This window comes from Humulus lupulus, chromosome 3 (assembly GCF_963169125.1).
Source record: "Humulus lupulus chromosome 3, drHumLupu1.1, whole genome shotgun sequence".
In the NCBI taxonomy this organism is placed as follows: Eukaryota; Viridiplantae; Streptophyta; class Magnoliopsida; order Rosales; family Cannabaceae; genus Humulus; species Humulus lupulus.
Genome location: NC_084795.1, coordinates 160,053,927 through 160,070,967, shown reverse-complemented (window position 1 = coordinate 160,070,967; position 17,041 = coordinate 160,053,927). Strand labels below are relative to the sequence as shown.

Below are 17,041 nucleotides of genomic sequence, written 5' to 3'. Positions count from 1 at the left end.
TTCACAGTATAAAAAATAGATATACTAGTGTACCTAATTTTGTTTCTGGTATATTTATGTTTACTTCTGTAAGATCTATTTTAGGTCTATAGTATATCTATGTTTGACTTTGGTATATTTGCCTGTATATCCATAGTTGTCAATGGTACATATATGTTATTTTTTGTCAGTGTATCTGCTTGTTTTGGTCAGTATATTTTATTTTATTTAGTAAGTATATTTAATATTTTTTGTATATCTATTTTTTGGGAGTGAAATAATATATTTTGTTCCAAGAAATGAGTGGACACAAAATAATAATATTGTGTGATTATTTAAAAATTTAAGAATAAATTTGGAAAATTAATAATGTAATAAACCAAATTTGTAGTTTATTTTGTAATTAAGAAGATTAGGTGTATAAACCCTATAAATAAGATTGTATCTTTATGATGGAATACACATATATAAGAAAAACAATTTTCTCTCACAAATTTTTATATGGTATCAAAGCTGTAAGGTTCTTTCCTCCTTTTTTCGATTGGGTCCATCATCCCTGTCCAGTTCGACCATTCGTTTAGGGTTCCGACGACATCTCCGGCTCTAGGTGACATTTGCAACTCCAGTTCGGCGTAGCTCCGTTCGTCGTCCTCGTCTAGACGCTGGCGTAGCTCTCCGACCGGTCCAACCCTCTACTCGTCGCTCTCATCTGTCGTCCAAGTTTTTCCTCTCAGTCCAGCGACATCTTGTCTTCTTTGGCAAAGTCCCAAGCCCTCGGACCAGTCCCTGTCAGCATTCGACTCAGCTTCCTAGCACCCATGCGATTTCGTTTGGCATCTGCTGCTTCGGTTTTCCCTGTGCAACTCAACCCTTCTCTATCTCACTTCCTTCGGACTAAGGCCCAAGCTGCTGTTCCAGGCCCAAGTTTTTTTTGTTCAAAAATTGTTCCAGGCCCAACAATGTCAAGCAATGAAGAAGTTTCATCCCACACCAGTGGGCCCACTCAACCTACAGCCCAAACTCAAGCCTAAAGTCGGTCCTCTAGCTCCATGGGCTCCATTTACAGTCATGATAGTAGCTCTCTACACATACAACCCACAATGTTGATGGTAAGAATTATCTATAATGGGCATAGTCGGTAAAATTGAATATTTGTGGGCGTCGCAAACTTGGGTACCTCACCGGTGACCTTCCAGCCCCTTCTCTGACGGATGCAAACTACAAGGTATGATAGGCTGGGAATTCTACTGTCCTTGCATGGCTTATTAATTCAATGGATCCTAAAATTAGTCGAAAGTATTTATTTTTTAAAACTGCTAAGGAAGTATGGAATGCTCCTAAAAAGATGTACTCTGACCTTGGGAATGCCTATCAGATTTTTGAAATTCGTACAAAACTCAAAGAAATCAAGCAAGGTAATCACATTGATACCCAATATTTTTCAGACTTACAAGACCTGTGGTAAGAACTCGATTTGTACCCGGATACCACACCTTTGTGTGCTAACTGCACCCCACTCCAGCGCCAACAATTAGAAAAAGAGCGCGTATTTGAGTTTCTTAATGGGTTGAACAGTAATCTTGATGAAGTTCGAGGTTGTTTGGTTAGTCATTCTCCGTTTCCTGACACTGGAGAAGCTTTCTCTGAGGTTCGGCGTGAAGAAGCACATCGTCACGTCATGCTTACCACTCCAAAACAGCCGCCCATCGAGAGCTCAGCACTGGTCTCAAAGTCTGGCCCCCCACAATTTGGTAGAACCACTCCCGACCCTCGACCTAATCGAAAGGGTGAATGACCTTGGTGTGATCACTGTCAACGTCATGGGCACACTCGCTCCACTTGTTGGGAAATTCATGGTAAACCACCAAACTGGACTCGTTGCCAGAATGACAAAAATGCCTACCAAACTCAAACTGAGGGTCACACAAATTAGAACGGTATTGCTGCCCCTTCATTCAGTAACAACTCGAGCATTTATACATGCTCCTCAGTCAATCCTCCATGACACCCAAGTCTGGTCCAGAGTCTCACAGTGCCTCAGTTGCACATTCTGGTATTTTTTCTTTCGTTTTCCAAACACCATGTATCATCGATTTAGGCGCCACTAATCACATGATAGGTTTACCTCATTTGTTTGATACTTATTGTCCTTGCCCTACTACCTCTAGTGTTAAGATTGCAGATGGTACTCTCTCATCTATTGCAGGAATTGACACCATAAAATTGTCTGCTGATTTACTTCTTAAATCAGTACTCCATGTTCCTTCATTAAAATGCAATCACTGTCTTGCTAAATTTGTGTCCAATTCTTGTCAATTTCAGAATCTATCATCGGGGAGGATGATTGGCAGTGCTAGGATTCGTGAAGGACTTTATTTCTTTCAATATCCGCCCAAAGAGCAGCCTTCTTTTCATTGTTTGACTTCAAGTTCTATTTCTAATTCTGTTTTTGATTCAAATTCTTGAACAATTATGTTATGGCATTGTTGACTTGGACATTCAAGTTTTATGTATTTAAAACATTTGTTTCCTTATTTATTTATCAATAAAAAGGTTGCTGATTTTCAATGTGATATTTGCCAACTTGCTAAACATACTCGTGTGTCGTGTCCTCGCAAACTATATACACCTTCCAGCCCTTTCTCTCTTGTTCACAGTGACTTACGGGGACCATCAAAAGTCACTACCTCTTCTGAGAACGTTGATTTATTACATTCATAGATGACCATACGCGGATCACTTGGGTTTATCTACTTAGGCACTAATCCAAAACCAGCTAGGTCTTCCAAAACTTCCACCAAATGATTCACACATAGTACCAAACCTCTATTCGGACACTCTGTACTGATAATGGTACTGAATATTTCAATACCAATCTCGATCCCTATCTTCTACAACATGAGATTACTCATCAAAGTTCCTGTGTGGATACTCCGCAACAGAATGGCATAGCTGAAAAAAAAATCGTCATTTCTTAGAAGTAGCTCGTGCCATTATGTTCAATATGCATGTTCCAAAATATCTTTGGGGCGATGTTGTCCTTACCGCTACTTATCTTATTAATCGCCTCCCCAGTCGATCTTTTTAGTTCAAGACACCGTACTCTATTCTTCAGTCTCTTTACCATCATATTTCTACAAATACTCTGCCAGTCAAAGTTTTTGGCTGCACTGCCTTTGTCTACATGCACTCCCAACACTGGAGTAAACTTGATCCTCGAGCCATAAAAATACTTTTTCTAGGTTATCCTCCTACACAGAAGAGCTATCGTTGTTACTATCCTCTCACCAAGAAATCCTACACCTCAAGGGATGTCATTTTTTTTTGAAAATTCTCACTCCCATCTTGCTTCAGGGGGAGCACATCCATCACGAGCAAGAAGCTCAGTGGTCGTGGGATTTACAATTACCCCTAGATATTTCATTCCCTTTAGAGCCTGATACTCCTCAAGATCACCCATCTTCGCTTCTCACGTAAACAGAGAAATACGAGTGTATACCAGAAGAGAGAAATAAACAAGTAACAAATCCATATCACAGTCAAGAATTCGATCCAGTGATAGAACCACTTCCCTCAGATGATTCAGGTAAACTTCCCTCAAACACTCAGTCAAATCTAGATATTCCTATTGCATTAAGGAAATGAACTAGATCTTGTATCCAACACCCTATTTCAGAATTAATCTCTTATGCAAAATTATCATATCCATTTAGAGCTTTTACCTCTAGTCTGTCAGATATTGTGATTCCCAGGAATATCAGTAAAGCATTTGGTACTCCTCAATGGAAGACGACAGTTCTCGAAGAAATAAAAACCCTCGAGCATAATGGAACTTGGAGACTAGTGGAGTTACCACCAGACAAGAAAGTAATAGGGTGCAAATGGGTATTTATGGTCAAATACAATGCAAATGGATCTATTGAGAGATACAAAACACGATTAGTTGCCAAGGGTTTTACTCAAACCTATGGAATTGACTACATTGAAACCTTCGCTCAGGTTGCCAAACTCAATACTATCAGAGTACTGCTCTCGCTAGCAGTCAACTTGGGTTGGGAGTTGCATCAACTTGATATAAAAAATGCATTCTTGAATGAAGAACTGGAAGAAGAAGTGTACATGAGTCAGCCACTGAGTTTTGAAGAATCTCTCAATACAACCAAAGTGTGCAAGCTAAACAAATCTCTCCATGGTATAAAACAATCTCCTTGAGCATGGTTCAATCGGTTCCTGAAAGTAGTCAAAGGACTTAGATACATGCAAGGTCAAACAGATCATACCCTCTTCATCAAACACTCAAAAATTGGAAAAATGTCAGCTGATTGTGTATGTTGATGATATCATTTTCACTGGCAACCATACTGAAGAAATGATTTTGATTAAAGAAATGTTGGTAAACGAATTTGAAGTCAAGGATCTTGGTGCACTCAGGTATTTTCTGGGAATGGAATTTGCTAGGAGCAAAAGAGGAATTTCAGTTTCTCAAAGAAAATACACTATTGATCTCCTAAATGGAACAGGAATGCTTGGCAGTAAACCCAGCAAAACTCCAATCGAGCTCGGAGACGAGAAAAATGTTTGAAGGAAGTTCAGTTGACAAAGGAAGGTACTAGCAGCTAGTTGGGAAGCTTATCTACCTTTCACACACTAGACCTGATATTGTTTTTGCAGTAAATCTGGTCCGTCAATATATGCATGATCCATGTTAAGGACATCTTAATGCAGTATATAGAATTTTGAGGTATCTAAAGCAAACACCAGTAAGAAGTATTTTCTTCAAAAAGACAACTGAGAGGAAGGTTGAAGTATTCATAGATGCATATTGAGTTGGATCAGTTGATGATAGAGTCTACATCTGGGTATTGCACAATTATATGGGGTAATGTGGTGACATGGCGAAGTAAAAAACAAACAGTGGTTGCAAGAAGTAGTGCAGAAGCCGAGTATAGAGTCATGGCACATGGAGTATGCGAAGCAATATGGATTAAACGCCTATTGGAAGAATTGAAGATTGAATATGAAGCCCCCATTCAGCTTTACTGTGATAATCGGTCTACCATCAGTATTGCACATAACCCTATACATCATGACAGAATTAAATATGTTGAAGTGGACCGACACTTTATTAAAGAGAAGATTGATGGAGGAACTATCAGCATTAAGTATGTACAGATGGATCAACAGTTGGTTGATATTCTCACAAAAGGGTTATCCGAACGAGTCTTTGATTTTCTAGTAAACAAGCTTGGACTCATCAATATCTACAGGCCATCTTGAGGGGGAGTATTGACAGATAAGAGAAAATTAAAAAAAAAAATTCCATGATTTGATTGTAGCTGTAAATTAGTAATTTCTTTATTTAGAAGATTTGTAATTATCTTTGTGATTTGTAGTTTATTCTATAATTAAGAAAATTAGGTGTATAAACCCTATAAATAAGATTGTATCTTTCTGATGGAATACACAGATATAAGAAAAATAATTTTTTCTTACAATTTTTTATAATAAACTTTAATATACTATAATTTACAAAAAAATTGAAATACTATAACTCAAAAAGTACATTTATTGTGCTAATAAAATTATACACCATTGTAAATGCAGAAAAATTCACCGAGGCAAAGGTTTGAGTACAACCTAAGGATCACAAAGCCTCACCTCACAAGCGAGGCCTCTGCCTCGCACACCTAGGCCTTATGGTCTCGCATTGGTGGCCTCCATGTCACTCAAAGGCAATGCGAGGTGTGGATGATGAAAAATTGTAAGAGACGACGCCCAACAAACACTCAAGAGGAGTTCCAAGAGATAGGAAAAGCCTCGAGGATCAAATTCGCACCTCCCTGGAGCTTGGGGGGCGAGCTCAAGCCTCTATGGAGTTTATTGTTTACTAAGAAACTAATGTGAGCATGGAGAAATGACAAGAGAAGCCAAACAAGATGCCAATTCCCAAGAGGTGCTTTGAAGAGATGGAGGAGACACGAGGACCAAGCTCACACCCCCTAGGACCCTAGGGGCGAGTTCAACTAAGGGGTGAGCTCAGGGCCCTTCTGAAGCCCAAACATAGGTTCGACCCCTCCCAGGAATATGAAACGTGTGCAAGACTCCCTAGAAGCTAAGAATATGGTTCAGAGGACCTCAACAACCTTGGAATACCAACTTAAGATCATCACTAAGCTTGAAAGGAAACAAGCTCAAATAGTCCCTATAGCCTGGAGGCAAAGTACCTCCTCAACCTTGAGCTATAAATGCCTGCACTCAAGCTCTCAAAGGCTTATCAAGATACAGACAGAGGAGGTACGAAAAAGGCCTGAGTAGTACGGAGTATGAACTAGACATGACCATCAGAAGAGTAGTGGTCGTACTAAGTTGGAAGAGTAGGGGTCGTACATGTTTAGACAGGTAGTGGTCGTACATCCTCCCACGCCTCCGACAAATGTCAAGCCTGAAGCTTGACACCACTAATGCTTGCTCCATGATCCTCTGAGGTGCCACATAGTACTACCACCTCTTTGTCCCCTTGTGATCATTTTTGTACTGAGAGAGGTTAAAAAAATCATTGTACCCAAAGGCAATTGAGTGATGCAAACACTTTTTCTCTGCAACTTCATTTTATGTTTTAAGTTCTTTTTCACATTCTTCTAAGTTCATTGATTGTTTGCTAAACTTTGGATTTTTTTTATCTAAGTTCGTTGACGAGTTCTCACCGTCAACAACTACCAAATTGGCTTTTATATTTTATTTTTATATATAAAAAATAGATACTAATTATCATAAACAAAATTTAGTAGTATAGTAAAAGAAAGTTAATATTCCATGCAAAACAATGTACAAGATTTTTTTTCTTCGAATGGGATTAGGAGGCACCAAATTTAATTTGTTTTTCTTCTTCATGCCCATTTTTTTGGCATAGCAACGCTCTACACTGCTACCATGATATAAGATTTTATATTTTCGATTTCTTTGAATGAGTGGAGTTGCTCTGTAAACTATTGCTTAAATTTGTGTTTCTCTTGAATGGGTGGAGGGGCGACCATTCTTGGGTACCTCGACACCCTAAACTATTAAGCCAAATTTGTGTTTCTCCATTGAACTTGCGAGATGGTGCTTGGGTGTCATAATTTGTTGCTAAATTTAGTTTAATTCCTTAAGCGGGTGGAAGGTGGCCATTTTTGGGGTCTAGACTCCCAAAGCTATTGTCAAAATTTAGATTTGTTTATTTTTCTTATTTGAATAAGTGTATATATATTTTGGATGCAGGGTGTCCAGGCCAATACCGATATACTACAATATAAAATTTAATATATCATGCTAGTAAATTTATATACTATAATTTTTTTTCCTTCAACAAAAACAATTAATAATAAATAACAATAGCGAAATTTGATATATTATAGCATAAATAATAATAGAAAAAAAATCAAGTAATACAATTTTGATATACAAAATAATATATCATACTACACAAAAATAATATACCAACAACACTAAAAATAAAGAAAAAATCAATATAGCTTTAAAATAAAATTAATTGAAGAGAGAGAGAGAATATGGTAAATTTGGAAATTAAAAAATATAGTAAAGTAGAAGAAATAAGAAACGGGCTATTTTTCTCTAACTTAAAATTAAGGACATTTAGCTTTGTAAACTTCTTACATAGGATTATTTGTTGTAATTTCTTATTCTTTTTCTCACCTCATTTTATCCTCTTTTCCTCAATTCACTTTCTTCCTCTTATATTTCTCACCCCACTCGCTCGGTTCACTTTTTTTTTTTACCTTGCTTTCTTTCTTATCATTCTCTTTCTTCAGTTTATATCTCATCACTCAAATTCTCTTTTATTATTTTCTATCTTTACTTTTTCTCATTATTTTCTCTATTCTTCTCACTCTTCATCACATTCTATTTCTTCACTCTCTCACTCCACACTTTCGTTTTCTCTCATTGTTTCACTTCACTTGCTCAACTCTAGATCTATTTCTCATGTCTCCATTTTCTCTCTCATGTCTTTTTATTTCTAGACTGTCTCTTTTATTTCATTTCTCATATTTATTTTATATCTTACACTAAATTTCAAATTATTTTTGTAAATGATAACATTTTTTTAAACAACTAAACGTAAAAGTTACCAAACAAATATTAAAATAGTAAAATAAGAAAAAAAATACTTTTGCTTTTTCATTAAATAAACAAAAAAATAAGTGTTACCATTATAAAGCAGTGTTTAGTTTTGTTTTGTTTTGTTGTGTTGTATAGTTTGTGTTTGTGCTTTTTATTTTTATATATATTTCTTTGATACCTTATCTTCTTTGATGTCTGCTTCAGTTTATTATCATTGAGTTGCTACTTATTTTGAAAAACAGAATAGGGAAAGTGAAATCCTCTAATATAAATTTTAGCTATAACTGCGGTTCTCACTGTCTGATTCTAACTTCTGTGTAAACCATGTGTTAACAATCAAAGGTTTGATGCTGACTAATAGCAAACCTAGCCTGTTCAACTTGAAGATTTCTGCCATGTTGGAATGATGAAGTTTGAAGCTTCTGTTGATCACATTATTATTAGATATATTGATCATTATTAGATATATTTATTTAATTTGAACTTATATGCAGAAATACTATTACAATCGATCTGTAAATGGTATTTGATATCATGTTTTGCTTTATTTAAAATCTGCCATTTGCCTTAGTGTGGGAACTAAACCCTTTGATTGCCACTTTTGACAATCACATGTGATTAGTAGAAACGACTAGGTGGAATGCTTATGGGAAGAGCAGTAGTAGAATTAAAGGTAATTGGATAAAATGGCTATGAAGTGTTCAAAAGATATGTGACATCAATCTTTAGATTCTTTGTTCAATAATGGAAACTTGCTTTTTCCCAAAAAAAAAAAAAAAAAAAAATTACATTACACAGTTCATTCTTTGATTATGTTTCATTTGATGCATTCTTTGATCAATAAAACAAAGCTTCTTATGATACATTACTCAATTCATTCATTGATTACCATCTTAATGAGCTATGAGTTAGGATTACATCTAGCTTCTAGCTAGTGTTAGTAGCCTTTAACAGTAGGTGGAAATAAAATTGAGGGTTTGTTACAAGATAATAAAAAGGGGTTACTTCGGTTGACAAATCAGTGCGAAAACATTCTTTGATCAAAATTTTAATTAATTTTTTTAATATTACCAAGGTATCTATATAATAATTACATAATATATCTAATATATTTTAAAAAATCAGTTTAATATTGATTTAAAAAAAAATTAAATATAAAAAAGTTTCATTAAATTTAATTAATTGTAAGCCTAAACTTAATAAATATATTATGATTATTTCATCAATTGAAAACTTAAGAACAAAGAATAAATATATTAATTGATGAAATAATAATAATAATAATACTAAGTAATTTTAGGTTTTCAATAAATCAAAGTTATTAAAATATTTTTATTCATAATTTTGGATTTTCAATTTTAGAAAAATAATTTAAAAATTTGACTTTTTTAATATATTAATTAATTTTTGTAATTAAAACATAGCTATTTAATAATATTGAAAATAATTTTAATTAAAATTAGGGTGCTACATGTACTCACAATTTTTTTCTTCCGCACTTATTTTTAAATAAACTATTAAGTTCTTAAAACTTCTTTTCACACCTTTAAAAAAATTTAGTAAAAAATTACTCATTAGTAAATAATTATATTTTTTAAATTGTTTTAGTTTTATAATTTATTATTTAAATAGAATTAAAACATATTTAGCATCCTCAATTAAAAATACTATCACAATTTTTAATTATACTTCTAATTAAAAAATATAACAAATATAAATATAAATAATTTTAATTACATTTAAAAAAAATGTTTCATTAGAATTAAATTTATTTGTAAAATCACAATCTTCGATTTTCATTTGTAAAAGTTAAAATATGTCCATTTAAAAAAAATGATAAATTAGTTAATATATAAAATGATATATTAGTTGTTATGAAGCTGTGGTAAAAATAAACTTGTATTACTTTTTAATATTAAAGGACATTTATATCAATATACTAAAATTATATATTAGAAAAAAATGAGTATGCTAATAGCAATATTCTTAAAATGATGTTCAATGGTTGTTTTTGTATTGATTTGTCAAATGTATGGTTACTATTTTAGTATTTATTAAATGACAGGGAGTAAATTGGTACCGAAGTAAACAATGGGTAATAGAGTGGTATGATTCCTAATAAGAATCCTAACATTCAAGTTCTTATTTTTTATTTTTCTATTTTTTTTAAATCATTGCATACAAGATATTTAATTGTTTACCAAGTTGGCAAGGTTCACACTTATCGGTAGATTCTCTACCCGGTTTGGGTAAACCACGAACAGTATCTACATTTGACAAAAATTTTCAAGTTTTTAAAATTAATGTGACCAAATTTTTCATATCACATATCAGTAGAATTGCTTATGGCAGTGTCAAGACAAATTTTGAGAGAGATTATAGCAATTATGAATTGATTTGAATCATTTTAGAGCACCACTTTTATTTTGATCAATCACATTTCAATCATCACAAGAAAAATTAACAATGTATCATTGATCACAAATTTGACTTATGCTAATTAAGTTAGCATTCAATCCATCAACTAGCAGAATATTTTTTAGTTTAGGTAACCCTTCCAAATTTAGGGTTCCTTTTCTAAGAATTTTACTTGCCACACCATTACCAAAAGTTACTGCACCACATTTCATAGATTTGAAATTGACGAGTATGTTCTCGTCACTTGTCATATGTTTAGAACATTCATTATCAAAGTACCAAAAATTAGATGTATGAGAACTATGGCATGTAAAAGTGGCAAGACAATTATTCACATTCTTTTTGACCCACATTTGTTTAGACGTAGAAGTTTTCGTTTGCACCTTTTTGAAATTCACATGATAAAAATAATTTGACATAAAAAATTCATCATAGTAAAGCACTTTGGTTGAATGTGACCATTGGTGCCACAAAAATGACAAGTGGGAATGAATTTTTTAGTCCTTCCATAGGACGTAAGATTTTTACCTATAGGTCTCTTTGTCGATGAGACATTTTGCGATGTTGATGGATCACAACCCTGCAATGTTAGATCAGAAGAAAAAATAGGTAATGAACAAGCTTGAACAAGCACATTTTTTCCTTTTGATTGAGGTCTTTTAGATCCCAGCCCAACATTGTTTCGTCGACCTCCATTCTTGACCTCCTCAAAAATAGTAAATCCTGGATTGAGCATCTTTACATTTTTCTTTATAAGTTCAAGCTCTTTGTTCAATCAGGTAATTTCAACATTTTTATAAAAAATCTCAGTTTAAAAAATTCTTGCATTTGATTCAAGTTCATCATTTATGTAAGAACGAGATTTGATAATCTTTGCATTTGATCGATTTACAGCACATAATTTAACTCATTCATCATACATTTTCTTGTAAGATTCTTCTAGTGAATCATCATTGACTTCTGATTAATTAGAATTAGTGTCAACAACATCATCAGTACTTATCGTATCATCAGTAACTTTATCTACCGAAACAGTATTGTTTAGGCAAACAAGTTTTTATTTTCCTGCAAAAAACAAGGAAGATTGGAGAACACAGATGTCAAAGCAACATTTTCACTATCTTCATCACTACTTTCAGAGACATTATCACTCCAAGTGGCATTCATACCCTTTTTTTTTATTTCTCTTCAAGGTATTTGCACATTCTGACTAAATATGACCAAAACCATCACACTCCTTGCATTGAACTCATTTTTTATTGGTTGGAAAAAAAATGTTTAGAAGATGTGTTCCCTTTTGAGAATTTAGGAAAGACTATTTATGATTTTTTCCCCCGACCTATGACCAATACATTATTGTGCCCCTTGATTTTTCGAGCCGTTAAAAATTACACCTGAACTATTCACAGTGTTGTAAAGTGGGACTTCTGTTAAGTTTTTTCCTATGTGGCTAACGGATTGCTGACTTGTCATTTCCATTTCAGCGTCATGTGTACAATTTAAAATAAAAAATAATTTAAAATTAAAAAATATATATTTCTTATAAAATATTACAATTAAAAATATTCCAAAAACTAAAAAAAATATATTTTTTCTTTTAAATTCTTAAAAGAATAATTTTTTTGAATAAATTCTTAAAAGATTAAATAAATAAAATTTTTAAATATTAAAAAAATAATCCAAAAATGATTTATTTTATTTTACAAAACTTAAACTAATCGAATTTAAACTTTATTAATTCCATTATTATTAAAAATAAATAATTGAATTTTTCAAAAAAAAAAAAACATTAGATAAGTTTCAATTTATTTTTTCAATATTTGAAAATTTTATTTAATTAATCTTTTAAGAATTAAAAAGACAAAAGAATTTATTTTTGAATTATTTTTAATTTTAATATTTTATAAGAAATATATATTTTTAATTTAAAATTATATAAATGATGCTGACATGGTAATGGTGAGTCAGCAATCTGTTAGCCACATATGATAAAACTTAACAGAAGTCACATTTTACAACACTGTGAACAATTAGGGGTAATTTTTAACGGCTCGAAAAAATCAGGGGGCACAATAATGTATTGATCGTTGTGCACAATAATTTACAACACAAGATCTCACTAAGAGTTTAGTGAACCACTCTGATACCAATTGAAATTCCATTTTTTTAAGATTACCAATTGAATTTAATCAACAATTTAATTAATGTGGAATAGTTATAAAATTGTTTGACTAGACAGATATTCTGATGTATCAGGACAGATTGGTGATGAATCAGAATATACGAACATACAGTAAACAAACTAAAAGTAAAGTGACACAAGAAGTTTTCTATGTGGTTCAGAAAACCTAGTCCATGATGGGGTTACGCCCAGAGATAAAATCAATTAGTAAAGTCTCAAGAATACAATAAATAATTGACTTATACAATATTAGACTCCCTCTACATCCTTGTCGCTACCTTGAAGTATTCTACTTTAGTAATCTGATTTTGATAAACACCAAGAGCATGAAATCCCTTCTAACCTTGATGAGTGCTCGCTTCCTCCCGAAGCGAGACTTCACTTCCTTGATATAACTCGGAATTGGACGATTAAAAAATATATGGAAAGCTAAGAAAAAGAATCAAAATTTGTATTTCTTGAAAGATTTCTAAAAGAGTATTGAAAAATTATCAAAACCAAGTGTGAATTTTCAGACTTGTAATTCTGAGCTCAATCATTGCTTGTAAAAAATCATAAATTCTTGGAAGTCATAAAAACACAAAATAAAAATATTAAACATATATAAATAAATAATCACGTGCATAATCATAGATAAATAATGAATTAAAAATAGACAAATTAGATACTTATCAAATTCCCCCACACTTGACATTTGCTTGTCCTTGAGCAAAAAAAATAAAAACTAAATGCAAATGATAAACGAGTTTTAGGCTCGTTTATGGTCTAGATTTTATGTTGGTTTTCGTTAGTTTAGGGTTATTTTATTGCAGAATTATGCTCGTTTGTTCATGTGTTCAGGTTTTCCATGCTAAGTTGGTGAAAAGAGAGAAATGAAGTGAAAGTGGAAGAAAATATAGTTAATTTGGAGAAAATCGTGTTTTTCGAGGTCGATATGTACGAGCTTTGATACTATCAATAGTGATACATTGCTATCAAAGTGGCGCCACAATGCTAGGAAGGATATGATGGAGCCTGTTGAATTTGTAAGTAGCGCCACAGCGCTACAAAGCAAGCGCTACAACGCTATCAAGACCAGCAGAGTAGCGCCCCAGCGCTACATCAAGGGCGCTACAACACTAGTGAAACAATTTTTAGTGCATTTTTGGTTCTGACTATAGTGCCACAGCGCTATCAATGCGTTTTTTCAAATTTTAAACCACTTTTTGAATGGAAAAATGGTATTTTCACTTGGGAACCTTGGAAAACTATTTAAGCAACATTATTCTGTGATTTTTGATAAGTAGTTCTAATTTTGTAAACCCTAAATCTAGAAAAGACTGCTACTTTAGATTTTTTTTTTTTTTTTTTTTTTTTTTTTCTGGTTTTAACTTTCTAGATTTTTCTTTTCATCTGAATTCTTTAGGTTATTTTTTTATGAATAATTATTTGAAGTTTATTTTCATAATGTTATCTATGAACTAATTTAATTTATCTAGGGATTAATGTAGTCACTAGGATTTCTATTTAATTTTATTATGATATTATATTGATACTTCTTCTCTATTCTAAGCTATATGATGTTTGTTTAATGCTAGTAAATACTTGATCAATATTTACTTGATTTAATGGTTTTGATTCAAAATTCGAAAGATGAGAATTGAATATGCTGTCATTGTATAGACATAGGTTGCATATTGGACGAAAGTACCTGTATGACTTGTGTAGTATTTAAGTTTCTTTGCTTAATGCCTTCTATATGTTCAAGTTTATCACAGAAATGTAGAAAACCTGCATATAGACTGAGATCTTATATCTTGAAAAAGAATATGAATCAATTATATTAACATGCTATTAGAATCGAAAGAAGAGAATTAGAATTGATTAGTAAAATTAATAGAATGAAAAGTTGATGAAATTAATTCCTAGGGTTTTTATTATTGATTTTTAATTAGTTGATTCATTATTTTGTTTTCAGTTATTTAAATTCTGTTCAGAATTTAGAATAGTCATTTTAATTTTAATTATTCATTTAAGTTTAAATTCACCAAATAGAAAGTTAAAGAACAATTAGTGGTATTTGGAAAGCAGTCTTCATGGGATCGACACTCTACTTATTATGTATTACTTGATTTGACCATGTATACTTGCGTGTTAAATTTTCACAGACCATGTTTTTGGTGCCGTTGCCGGGGACTTAAATTCCAATATCACAGTTCATTGTTATTTGTTTTAATTTAGTTATTTTATATTATTTTATTTATGTTTAACATTTATTTGGATCAAGGTTCTATTGTGTTTCAGGAATAGTTGGTATATGCGAAGCAATAGAAAAAATGAGATTATACCAATAGATCTGGAAATTGAAAGAATGTGCAGACAGAATCGGAAAACAAAGAGGAGATTGGAGTTTACCATGGTTGACAATTTGGGAAACAGTGCTAATAATGGTCAAGTGACTGCAGAGGTTCCAAGGGAGCAAGGACCAAGAACATTGAGAGACTATGTGCTTCCTACTGTTATAGGAGTGCATTCATGCATCGGACCTCCAACCATTGCTGCAAACATTTTTGAGATTAAGCCAGCAATCCTTCAAATGGTCCAATCAACTGTTCAGTTTGGAGGTATGCCAACGGAGGACCCCAATTTACACATAGCTAATTTTCTGGAGTTATGTGCTACGTTCAAGATGAATGGGGTGAGTGATGATGCTATAAGATTGAGGCTATTCCCATTTTCACTAAGGGATAGGGCGAAGAGTTGGCTGATATCTTTACAGGAGAATTCTATCACTACATGGGAGGAGTTAGCTCAGAAGTTCCTTGCCAAGTTCTTTCCTCTAGCGAAGGTTGCAAAACTAAGGGGAGAGATTAATAATTTTTATCAGATGGAAGGGGAGTCACTGTATGATTCTTGGGAGCGATTTAAGGAGTTGTTAAGGAAATGTCCACATCATGGTATAGAAAAATGGATGTTGGTGCATAATTTTTACAATGGGTTGACTGGAACAACTAGAACAATTATAGATGCTGCGGCGGGAGGTGCTTGTATGAGTAAGAGTGCTAATGAGGCATATGAGCTATTAGAAGAGATGGCGATGAATAATAATCAGTGGCCAACAGAAAGGGGACAACCAAAGAAGGTTGCTGGAATGATGGAATTGGATGCTATATCCATGCTTGCAGCTCAAGTAGCAGCCTTGACAACGCAACTACAAAAGACTACACTCCCATCTCAAGCTATACAAGTTCAAAACCTGTGTGAATTGTGTGGTACAACCCATCCACCTAACCAATGACCTGCTCTAGATATGAATAACATGCCTATGGAAGAAGTACAAGCTATAGGGAATTACCCGAGACAACCCAATAATCCCAATTCCATGACCTACAACCCAAGCTGGAAGAACCATCCCAATTTTTCCTGGTCCAATAATCAAAACACTCAACAACCTTACCCTCCACCTCAGCCACAATATCAACCTTCCCAAAATAAACCACCATATCAACAACAACATGCATACCAACACCCTCCACTTGGATATTATCAACCACAAAATAGACCACCACACCAAATGCCAATGAAACCAGCTGAACCCCAAACTAATGCACTTAACCAATTTATGACTGAAACCAGGGCGTCCATAAGGAGTTTGGAGACTCAAATAGGGCAGTTGGCTACTTTAATGTCTAATAGAGCTCAAGGAAATTTGCCGAGCACTGCAGAAGTTAATCCAAAAGAATAGTGTCAAGCTATTACTTTGAGGAGTGGAACAAGGTATGAAGAGCCAAAGAAGAATCAGTCAGAAGGGAAATACACAAGGCAAAGAAGAAGAGAAGTCTAATGAAGAAAAGATTACTGAAAACCTTAGCAAGGAAGAAGAGGTACCACCTGTAACGCCCTACTACCTTAGAGCCGTTACTAAGTGAGTTTAAATCATGCAATTAACTTGCTAAACGAGATTCTTAGAACAAAAGTGTGACTAAGCTAAAGTCAAAGTCATAATCTTTGAAAATAATTTCATTTCATTGAAAATTATAAAAGTTTAACATTTGGGATCCCAAAATACAATTTAGAAATATTTACAACTCAAAATATAATCACAGTCGACTAAACAACAAAATCCTGTTTTATACATTCATCTCCCAAAAATGCCCCTGACCTTGGCAGTCAGGCTGACCAAACATGTACACGCCGCCTCACGCTCGCCATACTCATGATTGGTTGACTTTCTCCTTGACCTTATCTGCACCACAGAGCACCCGTGAGCCGAAGCCCAGCAAGAAAACTCACAAACAGACAACATATGCATATCAAACACTTATCAGTTAAACAGGCCATCAACTGGCTAAACACATACGGCCA

At 33.4% G+C, this 17,041-nt stretch overlaps 1 protein-coding gene, 1 long non-coding RNA gene and 1 other non-coding gene across 3 annotated transcripts in view; 2 read left to right on the top strand and 1 right to left on the bottom strand.

The window, feature by feature from the left end:
• Window positions 1-8,825, top strand: part of LOC133823251 (protein sym-1) — a 38,194-nt gene extending 29,369 nt beyond the window's left edge. Inside the window, exon 8 of the mRNA XM_062255911.1 lies at window positions 8,440-8,825. Within this exon, the coding sequence (XP_062111895.1) occupies window positions 8,440-8,445 (6 nt within the window). The 3' untranslated portion in view covers window positions 8,446-8,825. The remainder of the gene's footprint in view (window positions 1-8,439) is intronic.
• Window positions 297-7,796, top strand: LOC133823252 (uncharacterized). Its single transcript, XR_009888210.1, has 2 exons — window positions 297-2,032; window positions 2,302-7,796. It is a non-coding gene; the product is annotated as an uncharacterized LOC133823252 (long non-coding RNA).
• A 6,705-nt stretch (window positions 8,826-15,530) lies between the features above and the next one.
• On the bottom strand, window positions 15,531-15,637 carry LOC133827852 (small nucleolar RNA R71). The gene has a single exon (XR_009890502.1). It is a non-coding gene; the product is annotated as a small nucleolar RNA R71 (small nucleolar RNA).
• Between the last annotated feature and the right edge of the window lie 1,404 nt (window positions 15,638-17,041).